Source organism: Equus asinus, chromosome 9 (genome assembly GCF_041296235.1).
Source record: "Equus asinus isolate D_3611 breed Donkey chromosome 9, EquAss-T2T_v2, whole genome shotgun sequence".
Lineage (NCBI taxonomy): Eukaryota > Metazoa > Chordata > Mammalia > Perissodactyla > Equidae > Equus > Equus asinus.
The window spans coordinates 57082088-57098351 of NC_091798.1; the positions used below are offsets into that span (position 1 = coordinate 57082088).

The 16264-nt window shown below is 35.1% G+C and overlaps 1 protein-coding gene across 4 annotated transcripts in view; it reads right to left on the minus strand.

Annotated features, from left to right (window-relative positions):
- The window catches only part of DMXL1 (Dmx like 1), a 132885-nt gene that overhangs the window by 37021 nt on the left and 79600 nt on the right, over positions 1-16264 (minus strand). For all 4 annotated transcript variants that reach the window (XM_014844067.3, XM_014844066.3, XM_014844065.3 and 1 more), the window contains 5 exons: positions 13270-13448; positions 7930-8063; positions 5267-5352; positions 3918-4119; positions 2787-2904 (listed from right to left, as the gene is read on the minus strand). In XM_014844067.3, coding sequence (XP_014699553.3) covers positions 2787-2904; positions 3918-4119; positions 5267-5352; positions 7930-8063; positions 13270-13448 — 719 coding nt within the window. The remainder of the gene's footprint in view (positions 1-2786; positions 2905-3917; positions 4120-5266; positions 5353-7929; positions 8064-13269; positions 13449-16264) is intronic.

Sequence of the window (16264 nt, forward strand, 5' to 3'; positions counted from 1 at the left end):
AGTCAATAAACCGCTTAGAGGGGCACATCCTTTTTAAAAGGGGATATTAGCACTTGCTAAAGAAAGAGTTGGTTTAAGACTTGTAGTTCTTCTCAGAAAATGAAAGAAAACAGAAAAAGGAGTTGGGGACAAAGATGACAGCTGTCAAGCAGTTTTCTGTTGGGAATGGTTCAGATACAGTCCATTTGCATCTATCTGTACATAAGTTCCAAATAAGTACGAATAGGGAAGACCTTCTATTTTAAAAATGCATGTACCCAGGAAACTACATTATATAGGAAAGGAAAGGATCTGAGCCCACGTCAGGATTTTAATGTCAGATGAAAAAACTTTCATTTTCAAGAAACATAAAGGAATAAAAAACAGCAGCACTCTCAAAACACTCTCCATCATCTCCCATCCAAAATATGGGGCCTATCATGTATCTACTTCCTAACCATCTGAAAAGTCACAGTGACTTGGACTCAAGATAATCATCATTTTAATCAAAACATTTTTTGATAAAATGAAAATTTTATCAAAATGAAAAATTTTTTGACTAAAGATAATCATTTTATCAAAAAAAGAGATGGAAGATAATCTTGTTAATAGAAAAAATAGGCTAGTCAACTTTCCAGTAAAGATTAAATAATTTTATATCAACTCTATAAAGTCAATATTCTGTTTAATTCCATCCAATCTATGTTCTACCAAATAAAATTTTTCTTTTCATATTCCCTTTATCAAACTGTCACTGTCTTTAAGAGTATCACCATCAAGAATAAAATAGCAAAGGAGTAACAATTAATTTCCAACAACTACCATTAATCATGCCAGGTTTTAAATAAGTTAAATCTGCTAGTCAAAATACTACAAAACAAGGGGTACTATACTCATTTTGCAGATAAAAAAACTAAAATTCAGAGAAAATATTTAGCTTACTGGTAGTTATAAAGCTGTTAGTCCAACATTCATATTCATGCTTTTGATAAATAATTACAATACAAAAATAACTAAAATTTTATTAAGATATCATGAAATTCTTAAGAAATCTAAGAATAAAATAACAGAGGAATTTAAAAGGTGGTGTTGCACTCACTTAACTGCTACCCTTCCTTAAGTATTCTGGCTTGGTTATGATACTCTATTCCATGAATGATTCTATTCCCTGATTCAACTAGACAATCTAGTGGTACAATAGTTTTTGTTTTGTTTGTTTTGAGAACTATTTTATTTCCCAAATACACTAAATATATCAGCAGTAGAGGAACGTTTTTATTTTTACACCTATACTAATCAATTTTGGCAACGTTTTTTAAAAAAAAAATGATTCCGTATTTGAAATAATTATGCCAAATTTGCATACTCATATTACAAGATACATCAGGGAAACCAAAGAAGTAACAAGCACAGTAAACATGCTTTTTGTACAGAACAATGCAGCAGTGCTTTATACACTATTAACAGAATGCTTTAACTTGTAATAAATTATTTTAGAGAAAGATATATTTAAGCTAAGAAACATTCTCTCTCCAGTAAGCATAATCTAGTTAGTCTGACACTCTGATCTAGCACATTCATTTTTAATTTTATGTATCTAAAAATTTTCTTGAATTACTTTAATGGTAATTCATATACTAAATATTTAAGATATATCTTATATAAGGTTACATAGAAATATATTTATTTGTACTCTATTTATTGTTTGCCTAGATTTCAAACTCATACTAAGGTACATATGTCAAAAGTCTCCTAAGTTAGCAAGAATACTATACATTTCGTTTCCTGGCTTGGCTAATCCAAATATATTTACATAATCAGGCAAATAGTAAGTAACAGTGCATGCAGTTGCCTCTTACAAATCAGTGCTTAAACTGAGAGACAAAGAGATACATGCAATTTTCCTTTTTTTCAATAAGGTTAGATGTCACCTTGTTTTTCTGCTAACTTGTCTATTAAGAAGCCATTCTATTTCCTTATTTCTCCAACTGAAATATCTTCCTTTTTCCCTCTCACTTCAAAAACTGTACAAAGTGTGCTTTCAGACTAGAGCAGTGCTTCTCAAAATGTGATCTACAGAACAGCTGCCAGTCTGGAACTCTGTGTTACCAGTCCATGAACAGAGAAGGAATTAACTATATCACTAAGTCTACAGTTCAGTTTACCTGGTATTTTTTAATAGTAAAACTGTCTGAAAGGAGGAAGCATTACATTAATTTACACTCAGGTTAAAGTTCCTATATCATCAAACTGCAACTTTTTAATAGCATTGAACTAAATGAGAAATATAATCATTATGATGATAATATCAAGGTAAAATCAAGTAGTTACAGTATAATTTAAAGTGAGTTTGCAAAATTTCATTAAGAAGCATAATCAATAGAATAAAAAGAGAATGTACATATTTGAAATGTTTTCAGTATACAACCCTAGTTTCGATTAAGCTGCTAAGATAAACTTTTAACTATCACATGAAAATCATGGGAAATTTCTACTTTGTCTCTTAAATCAGTGATCAGGACAACTTAAAACATAGGAAACAAGATACACAATCTTAATTCAAGTAATATATTTTGAGGGGGGGAGTCCCAAATACATCTGAATTAGTCACTTTAAATTAAACTGATTCAGGAAAATACTGATCCTCTCTCTTCTTTTCAATCATTTTTCTACGCATTAACTGCATAATATGTTTATAATATAAAATGAGTTTTTAAAGTCTACAAAATGAAGCTTATGCTTTATGGTTACATAATACAAAAGATTTCAATAATAAAACAGTAAAACAGGTTTTAACTTATACAGACCTCATTTAGACATCTTTTCTTTGTGAATATATTTCTGATAAAAGTTTCCTGAATTTCTTCCTGCTTCACCAAGTACTGCCAAAGTCTCTTCACAGACAGTGCCAGATGGTGTTTGGATCTACAGAGATAGTGTATTTAATTATACACTTCAGAAATTTCTGATTAACTTGACCACATTTCCTTGGTGCTAAATGAATGTTTATAACTAGAATCAGACCATATCATCTCAGGGCAGCAATCACCAAATTTTCCCTTAAAGGACCAGAGAGTAAATATTTTAGGCTTTGTGGGCTATATGGTAGTCTCTTGTACAACTACTCAATTCTGCCACTCAAAGCAGCCATAGGTAATATGCAAATGAAAGGGTGTGGCCATGATCCAATAACATTTTATTTGCAATGCAAGAGGAGGGGTGGATTTGGCCCCATGGGATACAGTTTGCTGACCCCTAGCCTAAGAATGTAAGATCTAACAAAATGGGTACGCTTAGAAGACATATAAAAGCAGAGCTACTCAAAGTGTTGTCTGCAAACACATACCAGTCTATGAACTCTGCTATCGACTTGCAATGAGATAAGAACTTGTGAAAGAATGTAAATCAACTATGTCACTAAGCCATTAAGTACACTCAGTTAACATTTTTTGTAGCAAGACTTTCTTGATGAAGCAGGCACTGCATTGATTTACCTTTTGAGGCAAACACTATTTCCTCACGGACAGTAGAACAGTTTGCTCACAGGCTGTTTTGAATAGCACTGCTCCAGAGTGGGCATCAGTAAACTATGTCCCACGGGTCAAATCCAGCCTACCTTTCATTTTCAAAACTAAGGTTTATTGGGTCACAGCCAGGCCCATTCATTTACTTATTGTCTATGGGTCTTTCACTCGACAATGGCAGGGTTGAAGACTTGTGACAAGGACTGTAGAGCCTGCAAAGCCTTAAATATTTACTATATGGAAATGTTTGCTTAACCTCTGGACTACAATTTGCATCACACAAAGACACAGATATGAGCCCAGAACAGCAAATTAAACTTAGAAGGATTAAATATTTTTTCTTTAAATACTACCTGACAACATTCTGATTTAATAAAACTTAGACTTGAAAACAGTATCCATAGGAAAACCTACTTGAAAGGAGTGTTTGTAGGTTCCAGCAAAGCTTTGTGGCGGAGAATTGCAGGACCTGCAGACAAACTCTCTTCAGAGGTATGACTTGCGATATAGTTTTGAGGTGGCCCACCATGGATTTCAAGTCGTCGGAGAAGAACTTGTTCCCAACATTGAAGAGTTTTTAGAACTGCATGACAAAGTGGCGAACTAACTGGAAGCTCTAAAAAGAGAAAATAAAATTGACCCACATGTACCTTCTACAGTAAAATGCTATATTTAATTGGAAGAATGACTGAAATAAGATAGTAACACACATTTTTGGCAGAGAAGATGTGGAAGAGAGGTGGGCCTAGAAATGCAAAGGTTTAAAAACAGGACTTCATACATATGTACAGCATCTCAGCATAATTAGGTGGCCTAGGACAACACAGAAAAAGGGCAAACTAAGTCAAAGGGCAATCTAAGTCAAAACTACATCACAGCTATACTACTAGAACTTGGAATAACATTTGTGACTTCTGATTTAAACTACCGCTATACCAATTATGGCTTTTGACTTTAATTTTACATGAAAAAACTGTAGCTAAATATTATGAAAACGTATCTGGGAGGAAAATTAATTGCTTTAAACCTTTGCATCAGCCCAATTTCTGTATGGCATGTAACTAAGATTTGTTTAGGAAATGATAATCATACACAAAAGTTAAGAAAAAAACAGTTAAATAATACCATGAAACTTGGCACTTTCCACGCTCCTGAGTCCTGGATCCCACTTTCAACTTTTAGCTATTCCTGTTATTTACCTCTGCTTGTACTGTGACTACTTGATTTTTTAACTTTAGAAATGACCTACTGTTTTACCACTAAGGAATATGGGAATAAACTCCTCTCTCCATCATTCTAATACAGTCACATACTAACTTTTGGTTAAATGGGTATTTTGGTGTTTACCTTGTTATCTGTATGTAAATACAGATCACAGCTGAACCACTTGGCATACTATCATGTCCCTTTATTTCTTATACAAAGTTTTTCTTCCTTGGAGTTAATAATCATAAAGTTTTTGTGTTTGCTTACTTTTCTGTGTGCCTACCACTATTAAATTCCCCAACACCTTGGCTAGAGCTATTAATACAGTCTCAGTACAGTCAATCACATCACGTTCAGATCCCCTGCTTTCTTGGATGTTGTCCTTCTAAGAGCACCTAACAAGATGACTGACACATTTACACATGGTTGATTTGGTTAAAAGAAACCTATCTTCTACAATAGGAAGTTATTAAACTTTTTCTCTCCTATTTGAAAAAAATAGAAAATAGTAAATTAAAAGCAATGGCAATATTAGTTCATGTTAAGATATTTATTACCTGCAAGATCATGACCTGCAAAGGGATAGAAAGTCTTCAAATTGTTGAGCACCAATTGCACCATTGCCAAGCGCATCAATGACCAACTAAAAATAAAGTAAACAGTAGATCTGTTAAAAATTTACTTAGGGATTTAGAAGAGTACACCACTCTTTGACCCAACAATTCCACTGCTAGGAATCTACCTTGAAGATATACCTCCACAAAAACAAAACAATATATGCATGCAGTTACTCATGTCAGCATTATCTATAATAGCAAAAGAACAGAAACAACCAAATTATCCACCAGCAGAGTACTGGTTGAACAGACTAGTTTTGAACCATGGAATATCAGGATGGCCACCAAAAATACTGAAGGATCTCTAAGCGTCAATATGGAGTGAACTCCAGTATGTATTAATAAAGAAAAAGCAAGTTATAAAACATTATACATAGTATGCTACCTTCTGTGTAAGAAAGCAGGGGAAATAAGATTTTGCACACATGCATGCACACCACACTTATTTTTGCAAACAGAAGGATAAACCAGAAACTAATAAAAACGAGCGTCTGTAGAGGATGTAGAGGAGGAATTGGGTGGAAGAGGGAAATGTGAGATTTCTGATTTCACATTTTTACACAGTTTTGCTTTTTTTTAAATTAAAAAAAGATACTTCAGCTTCTCTATTTCAAGTGAAACACACTTATTAGTGGCTTTTTATTACGTTAAATTGGGGTAAAATACATGCAGCATAAAGTTTACCATCTTAACTATTTTTAAGTATACAGTTGAGTGGCCTTAAGTATATTCACATTGTTGTGCAACCATTACCACCATCTATTTCCAGAATTCTTTTCATCTTGCAAACCTGAAACTATATCCATTAGTTAATAACTCCTCATTTACCCCTTCTCCTAGCCCCTGGCAACTACCATTCTACTTCCTGTCTCTACGAATCTGACTACTCTAGGCATCTCATACAAGTGGAACTATACGTCTTTTTGTGACTGGTTTATTTTACTTAGCATAACATCCTCAAGGTTCATCCACGTTGTAGCATGTGTTAGAATTTCCATCCTTTTCTTTAAGGTTGAATAATATTCCATTGCATATACAGGCCACATTTTGTTTATGCATTCATCTGTCGACTGCCACTTGGGTTGCTTTTACCCCGTGGCTATTATGAACAATGCTGTTATGAATGTGGGTGTACAAATACCTGTTCAAGACCCTGCTTTCAACCCTTTTGGGTAAATACCCAGAAGTGAAATTGCTGGGTCATATGGTAATTTTATTTTTAATTTTTGAGGAACTTCCATACTGTTTTCCATAGCGGCTGCACCATTTTACATTCCCACCAACAGTGAACAAGGGTTCCAGTTTCTCTACATTCTTCCCAACACTCTTATTTTCTGTTTTTTTGATAGTAGCCATCCTAATGGGTGTGAGGTGATCTCTCATTGTGGTGTTTTTGGCTTTTTTTAAGATTGGCACCTGAACTAACATCTGTTCCTATTTTTTTTTTTCTTCTTCTTCTTCTCCCCAAAACCCCCCAGTACGCAGCTACATATTCTAGTTGTGAGTGCCTCTGATTCTGCTACGTAGGATGCCACCTCAGCATGGTTTGATGAGTGGTGCCCTGTCCAAACCAAGGATCCGAACCAGGAAAACCATGGGCCGCAGCAGCAGAGAGCTTGAACTTAACCACTCAGCCATGGGGCCAGCCCCTCTCATTGTAGTTTTGATTTGCATTTCTCTAATGATTAGTCATAGTGAGCATTTTTTCATGTGCTTATTGGCCAGTTGTACATCTTCTTTGGAAATAGGTCTTTTCAAGTCATTTGTCCATTTTCTAATTGGGTTATTTGGGTTTTTCTGTTGTTGAGTTACACAGTTTTTTTGAGCCATGTATATATTTAAAATACAAAATTAGGTCAAGAGGGGAAAAAAACCTAGTACACTAGTAAGCAAAAAATCTCATAATAATATTTCCTTTCAATAAAGGAGTATTTCATTTTCCCTTAATATATTACTTGTTTCTTTTGGAAAAATTTATATTTTTCTATCACACTATTAACATACTATGTCTTAATAAAATATACATACCTTGCAGATGTAAACATATGAACAGAAATAAGATAATTTACTATCACTCATGCATGTAAGGATAATGCAGCACTGGAGCTGAACGTAAGCATTTTGAACGTTTATAATTTGTATAATATGTGCAAGCCATTTTTAAGGCAGTAATCATTGACAGAGGACAGTCGTCCCTCTGAATCTGTGGAGGACTGGTTCCCACTAAACATAGTACACGATCTGCAGTTGGCTGAATCCGTAGATGCAGGCTGATTGTACTAGTGTTCTACTGAAAAGACATTAGGTTTTCTTGGCTAAAACAGTGGGGTTTATTTATCTCAGAGAGCAAAGGGCAAAGAATAATCTAATAGCAAGATCTCTGGGGACTGATAAAAAGTATAGATTGTCCATTCATGGATAATCAAAAATTAACTGTGGAATTATTGTTAAGGAAAGGAACTTAACAATTTCAACTAAAGAAATCTGAGGTATAATGTGTTATAATTCACCAAGCTATTGATTTCACATGTATTATTTTCAAAAATTAAGTATATAAGCCATGATGAATTTTTTAAAGAAACTTAAACTTAAATATTCCATACCTATATGAATTTGAATTAGAATGCTCTTGAAGATGGAAATCTGAAGCTAAAACATCATCATCATCCTCCTCATCGCTTTCCAGACTTTCCTCTGAATCATATTCCGCTCTACTTTGGGAAGGGGGTAGAAAAGGCTAAAATAAAAAAAGTTACATATTTTATCATTCAACTATCTGCTTTAACACATTCTATTACATAGTCTAATATTAGCAATTTATCCTATTTTTGGATATTTCATTATAGGAAAATAACCAGTATTTGGCTGTTTCTTTTTTTTCTTTTTTTAAAGATTTTTATTTTTTTCCTTTTTCTCCCCAAAGCCCCCCAGTAGACAGCTGTACATTCTTCATTGTGGGTCCTTCTGGTTATGGCATGTGGGATGCTGCCTCAGCATGGCTTGATGAGCAGTGCCATGTCCGCACCCAGGATTTGAGCCAACGAAACACTGGGCCGCGTGCAGTGGAGCGCACAAACCTAACCACTCGGCCACAGGGCCAGCCCCTGGCTGTTTCTTTTTTGACATTCTATGCATTCAACATCACTATACAATTTCCTTATTTATTCATCCATTGAACAAAAAAATTTATAAAGTATCCACTATGTGTCAAAAAGTATACTTGATATAAGAATTTTTAAGACATACGCACAGTCACTGCCCTCATAGAGCTTATATTTTAGTGGAAAAAATAGGCAAATAATAGAAAATAAATACAAATTGTATTTAGTTGTGCTATAAAGAAAAAAAGACAGAGTTGGGATTGAGAACATTAACAAGAATTGAGATAAGCCGATCATGAAAGGCCTCTTTGAAAAGTGGCATTTAAGTGAGACCTAAAGGAAAAGAAGGAATAAGCCATATAACAAGAGGGAAGCAATCCATTTTAGGCAATAGTATGTAGAAAGGCTTTAATACGGGAAAGAGTTTGTTATGAAAAAAATGTACTTTGAAGCCTACCGAAGCAAGAGGACAAGTGTTGGGAGAAAGTCTGAAGAGGATGGCAGATGACAGATCAGGTAGGGTATTTGTAGGTCATAGTAAAGAGTGTAATGGAATGCCACTAATGAGTTTTAAGTAGAGGATGGGTATTGAGATTTATGTTTTAAGAATATTACTATGACCACTCTCTTAAGAGAGAAAAGTCAAATGGTCAGAGTAGAAATGGAGACCTCAGTAACTAAGGCAAGAGTTGGCAGTCTAGATATAGGTGTTAGTGATGGAGATGGAGAGAAATAACAGATTCACAGTATTTTCTGGGGAAAGCACTAACAGATTTGCCGGCAAATTTGGAGAGCAGGGGAAAGAGAGAAAAAAGACGATTTCTGAGTTTTTGGCTTGATCAACTATAAGGATGAAGATGCCATTTACTACAACAGGAGGAGTTCAGTTGTGAGAGGTATTAGAAAAACTAAAGGTCAAAAACCCAAATCTTGAAGAAGATCAAGATTCACAGGTCAGGTACAAAAGGAAGGATGAGGAAAGGAGACTATGAAAGAATAAATAGTAAGGTTAGGGAAAAAAAAAACTAGAAAAGACTGGCATTAAGAGAATGAGAGAAAAGTATTTCAAAAAGGAGGCAACGGTCACATGTGTTGAATATTGCTAAGAGGTCAACTAAGATGATGCTAAAGAAGTTTCAGTTATATTTGATAACATGGCTGCCACCTGAATCTCAACAACAGCAGTTTCAGTGGAGTAGGTGGGTCAGAAGTCATACAATGGGTAAGTATAAAAGGGACCTAAGGTAATAGAAAGAAAGCGTGTATAAAGCTTTGAAAAGCTGAATGAGAATAGGAAGCAGAGAAATGGAACAATAATAACTGGAAAAAGTTTTGGGGTCAAAGCAGGATTTGGAATGGGAGATAGAGCACATTTCTGTCCTGATGGGAAGGAGCCAATAGAGAGGAGAGTATTGAAGACATAGCACAGAAGAAAAGGACAGGATTCAGAAGAGAACTGGAGTCTTTGACAGGAAGGACCCTTCCTTCATAATAACAGAAGGAAAGAATAAGATGGAAGCAAATGTAGTTATAGCTTCATGATGGAATGATGAAAGAGTTTTGTCTCATTCTATTTTTTTTAATTACTTTATAGATGAAGTCAGGGGCCAGCCCAGGGGTGTATTGGTTAAGTTAAGCACACTCTGCTTCAGTGGCCCGGGTTCATGGGTTCGGATCTGAGGTGCAGACCTAAACCACTCGTCAGCCATGCTGAGGCAGTGACCCACATATAAAGTTGAGGAAGACTGGCACAGATGTTAGCTCAGGGCTAATCATCCTCAGCAAAAAGAAAGAAGAAAAAAAAAGATGAGGTCATCAGTTAAGACTGAGGATGGAGAAGCAGATGTGGAAATTTGAAAAGAAGAGTTATAAAATCTTGGGTCTAAGGAAGCCCAATAAAGAAACAGAGTGAGGAGGGTAGAACTTCTGGAACAGCTAAGTGAGGAGCTTGACAAGTCCTCTCCCCAGAAAGTAATAATAAAACTAGACAAAGTTGTCAAAAACAAGCATATAAAGACATTGGAAATTGACCAAATGCATATAGCACATAGAGAAGCATTTATTCAAGAAAAATTTACAGAATCTCTGATAAAACAGTGAGAATCTGCCATTTTGGCCAGGGCTACTCCCAGCCCCACCCCTGCCACTCTGTGCTGCAGTTGTTCTATGGGGGCCCTCAAAGCAGTCTGTGAGGACTAAGAACTCTGCTGCCTGGCAAGAGGGGGCTGAGTTTAATAAAAATTCTACCCCAGGGGCCAGCCCAGCAGCGCAGCAGTTAAGTTTGTGCACTCAGCTTCAGTGGCCTGGGGTTCACCGGTTTGGATCCTGGGTGTGGACCTGCACACCACTTACCAAGCCACGCTGTGGCAAGGCGTCCCATGTATAAAGTTAAGGAAAACGGGCACAGATGTTAGCTCATGGCCAAACTTCCTCAGCAAAAAGAGGAGGATTGGCAGTGGATGTTAGCTCAGAACTAATCTTCCTCAAAAAAAAAAAAAAAAAAAAAAATGCCAGTGACATTGTCATAAACAACAGAAATCACATTAACAAACAATTAGGGAAGGCTAACATCTCAACTAGCCTGTGGCTGTGATACAGACTAGGGCAAGGGCAGACCAACTAGAAATTTAACAAGATCAAGGAACAAGACAGCTAAGGATGGCCTTGCTAATCAAGAATCCTATATCCAGCAAAACTATGCTTCAAAAATGAAGACAAAATAAAGATATTCCCAGATAAATAAAGTGCTGAATAAAAATTTGTTGAATGAATGAATGACTGCAAAAGGCAATGAGGAACAAGGAGATACAAACACCCTTCTTTACCCTGAAGCGTGTAGGATAGGAGAAAAATAAAAGCCACTGCTTAACAGACCTGTGGGATCGGTGTCATCAGAAAATAGTTAGGTGTCAATTAATACTAGGAAGTAAAGAGAACATCCACAAGTTGAGAATGAGGGCTGATCACAGGAGAAGCAGAAGATATATACAGGCAGTTCTCGTTTTTCACAGTAATGCAGGAATGTAAAAATGACCATGCAAGCTGAAATCAGGCAAAGTAATCTTAATAATCAAAGGAAAAATTACAAATGTTCTGTGACTGTTAAAAATATTTGTCAAAACACTAAAAACTATAATTCACAGGGAAATGAACATTAAAAACTCTATAATGTATAGCTATAAATGTATAGGGAAATTTAAAACATAGTAAAAATCATATTTATTTAGTACACTGTAATTAAAATATTAGAAACATTGAGAATTAAAGTGTTTTACTTTTGGGCCAGCCTGGTGGTGCAGTGGTTAAGTTCGCACATTCCACTTTGGCGGCCCGGGGTTCGCTGGTTTGGATCCTGGGTGTGGACCTATGCACTGTTTATCAAGCCATGCTGTGGCAGGCATGCCACATACAAAATAGAGGAAGATGGGCACAGATGTTAGCTCAAGGCCAGTCTTCCTCAGCTAAAAGAGGATTGGTGGCAGATGTTAGCTCAGGGCTAATCTTTCTCAAAAAAAAAAAAGTGTTTTATTTCTTTGTAAAAAATTTGTCAAGAATACTTTGAATAGCACTTGCCTTCTTCTAATTCTAAAACTTAGGATACAAAGCAAGCATCTTTTCTAATCCTTACAAATTATCATACTCCTTTCAAGTTTGTATCAGCTTTCAAGATTTTATTCTTTGTGCTTTCAATGTTGTGAAATACTACCCAGAGTCCCTTTAATATGAAGTTTTTTTACCACTTTCACTCTGGAACATCTTCATCCTGTCACACCTTCCTCATTTATCTTAATAATCTGGCCTTCACAAAGTTCTTCTGGTTGCACATCTAGAGTCTCCCAAACGACAGCAACATCAATATTCCTGAAGTTAGCTATTTTTTCTATAACTTCTTTTACGTTTGATTTGAATTTCACTTCCAGTACTATCACTTTTCATTTTCTTGTTGCACTTCCATCTTTGTTAGTCACTTCCCTCTTGTGATTATCCAACTTTGTAAAATGTCACTTGGATTCAGAGACTAGGAGGCAAGACAACTACATGCTTTTCTGTCTTGTGTATGAACTGAATAACAGGTACTAAATAACCAATCACCAACAAACTTTGAAAGAACTGTTGTGACTGGTCATTGATCATGTGGTGCATCCACTATTTACATAGTGATTTGTGGAATAAAGAGCTAGCAAGGAAATCTGTACTTTTTATTATTACCCACATTTAATATATTGTGGTAACTTAAATTTGAACCATGTTGTTGAGGGACTGATGTTATTTAACTAAACCAGTGGTAACTGAAACTTGTCTATATCAGAATTGCAGGACTGCCTGTAGTATAGAAAAGGAATGAGAGTATGGATGGCACTTTTACTTCTGGCAGCCTTGATTCCTTAACTACTATCAAGTACATTAGCATTAAGGTTTTAACCAATTTATCTTTTCAACTTACTAAGAATTGTGTTTTGTTGAAAATGCAAAAATCATAGGAAATATAGTATTAACTTTGTATGATGACAGTTACTAGTTTTATCGGGGTGATCATTTTGTAATGTAAATAAATATCTAATCATTATGATGCACACCTGAAACTAATACAATACTGTATATCAACTTTACTTCAAAAGAAAAGCAAAAAATCATAATTTATCAAACAATAGCCTTAAAAACTGGTTGGAAATACAGCCAAAATATTTTAGAGAATATTTTTTGGTAACATAGCCTGATAAAATAAAAATTTTCTACACTAGAGTGAGAAAATATTTTGAAACACCAACAATTACACTTATTTTACACAATTTCATTTCCATTTAACTACATAAATATTGATCTGAATAGCACTTTTATTACCTTGGCTATGAAATAGTCCCAGATACTGAGCTCAGGTGGGATGAACTTCTCTTTGACTGCCAGTGACTCCTGGCTTACTGGTGGTGAGGAAGAGGTCAGCGGGGCAGATTCTCTGCAAGACATTTTTGATGGCCTAAAACGTTTGCTCTGTTTCTCTCCTTCTTCCACTAGTGAAGAAACTATTAAAAACAAAGTGAAGTATTATTAAAGTACTATTTTCATTGTGTTGATTTCACCTATCTTTACATAAGACCTTAGGTTAACAACAAATAAGTACACACAAAAAAGTGAAACTATGATGACAGTAAGGTAAGAAAATAGGTAGAGGAAGTGAGAGAAAAATCACCCTGTATAGCAATCTCTGCTTTTATTCAACTTGTCCCTCACTCTCTGAATGTTAACTTACCTATTGTACGTGTAGGTAACAAGATATACTATCTGCCAACAAATGAGCCCAAAATTTAGCTAAGACCACGACAAGAAATTATCTACATCCTTCTATTTTGTTTTTTAGGAATATCACAGAAAAAAAATATATCATGGGATGTTAAAGTTATTAAAGGCAACCACTACTTATGAGATTCCTCACTAATCACTTGACATTTTATCTGTACATAAAACTACATTTTTCATTCAAAATCTAAAAAAATTCAAACACTGTAACTACTTAATTAAACTGATTCACTTTTTTTTTTTTTTGAGGAAGATTAGCCCTGAGCTCACATCTGCTGCCAATCCTCCTCATTTTGCTGAGGAAGACTGGCCCTGAGCTAACATCTGTGCCCATCTTCCTCTATTTTATGTGTGGGACGCCTACCACAGCATGGCTTGCCAAGCGGTACATAGGTCTGTACCAGGGAACCCCGAGCCGCCGCCACCAGGCCAGCCCCCAGACTTTTATAAATGGCTTGGAGAAGGAATTTTCTTGTCAACGGAATAATAAAGAGGGAGAAAATGCAAACTATTGTTTTAACTTCTAAATACTTAACAGTTAGTATTCTCTTAGTATTTTACCTTAGGCTATTGAAGGTATTAGCATAGAAAAACAAGTTATACAAATCCTTAAACAAATACAAATCCTTATACAAAGCCATCAAACCACAAAATGCAAATCACCAGTAGAGAATCAAGGATCTCCCAGACACAGGTATGGTCTAATAGATAGGCGAACACCTCCACATTCAAGCACACGAATGTTCTCCTTCAATGGTTCCAGAGGGAATTTACTTACCTTCCAAAGAAAGCAAAAATCTGTGCTGTAATACAATTTAGTTTTATTGTTTGAAGCTACTCAGCTTGCATAAACAGCATGCTCATGCATTATATCAAGCTACAGCCAAGCTGAGTTTAACAGAGTAATTTAGTTACAAAAAAAAAGGAAATTAAGATAAATAAAATTAGTATTCTCAGATTAGATCGCTAAAAGTGGTATAATTATTACATAATCTTTCAAATGACTTTAAAAGGAACCATCAGATTAAATATATAATTTTTCCTCTGTTCCTATTAGCAATTGATAATCAACAATCACGTTCCCAATATACCTGTTGCATATATTTATATACATTCTAAAACTTAAACAGTGATTTTACCAAATTCTCAAGCAAAAAAATTAGAATATAAAGGTTTTTTTACCTTTCAAAATATTAATGGTATAGTTTAAGATAAATTTATCATTTGACTTTAACATTACTATTTTGCTTGTTTTGTTTTTAGATTATTAGAAGGCAGGGGGACAGAGAAGTTTAGGGGATCTCTGGAAAAATAAAACTTACAAACAATGCTAAATTAATAGATTTTGCCAAGATTGCTATGTCATAAAAAAGTAGAGTTTTTAAAGGAAAACATAAGAGGATTTTTAAAGAAAGAAAACATTTGGAAGTACAGTCTGAACCCAGAGGCACGACATAAAAATAAGAACTTAATCACACTGGGGGGAAAAAAGTTACAGACTCAATGACAGAAGTATAAAACTACTTATCAAAACACTTCTGATGAACAAAGACAATAGGGGGAAAAATGGCAAACAGGTGCACAGCACTGAATGCTATAAATAAAAGGACCTGAGTGATGCCTCCTTAGCAAACAAGAAATGATGTGTAGTTTGTCATTATGTTAGACGCTTCCTCTTTTTTGCCCTCAAATTGCAGCAAAATCTAAGACAATTTTATGCTTCAATCATGTTGGGTTATGAACTCCAACAGAGACTTTATAGTTGCTGGGTGCTCAACTCTTTGCTTTTGAAAATGCTAATAATCAAATATCAAGAACTTCTGACACTCCTTGGATAAAAAATGACTCTACTGTTCCATCAGTAAGGGGGTAAGTGGCTACTTTACTAGTAATATAAGAAAATAATCAGTATTAGGGAGAACTGAAAAGGAACTTGGATATAGAGCTTAATGAATTACAAGGGGCATGAAGAGGCTAGAAAGTAAGTAAAGGAAAACTATTGTAGGCATGGGAAAGAAGACAGAACCATGTACTCACATATATTTTAAAAATAAATTTCTTAGCTGCTTTGGATTCACAAAAGGTACTTTTTAAAAGTGGGCTTCCCAGTCAAGATAGTAGACTGAGCATGCAAATATACTTTCTTTCCCTTGTAAGAACCCCTATCCTCACCCCAAGCACATGCTTTAGTGGTTTTCTTGGAATCAGAAATAAGTCCCACAAGAACTCAAAAGAAAAAAAAATGGATATGAGGTTACATCTAAGGAATGGACATGGGAGGTACAGAGGAATAAGAAAGACAACTTTGCTTTTTATCCTAAGTTCTTCTGTACTACTGGATTTGCTACCACACAAATATATTGCTTTGATTAAAATTAAAACATAAGAAGAGAAAGGCTAGTAAGTTAACATTTACTTTTTCAGTTCAACATTTTATATCAGACACAACAAAATTAATACGTGAACCTAGATTTAAATATTTCTTTTAAAAACTGACCTGAAAATAACCGGCAAAACTATCTCATTCTCTCTTTCTCAATCT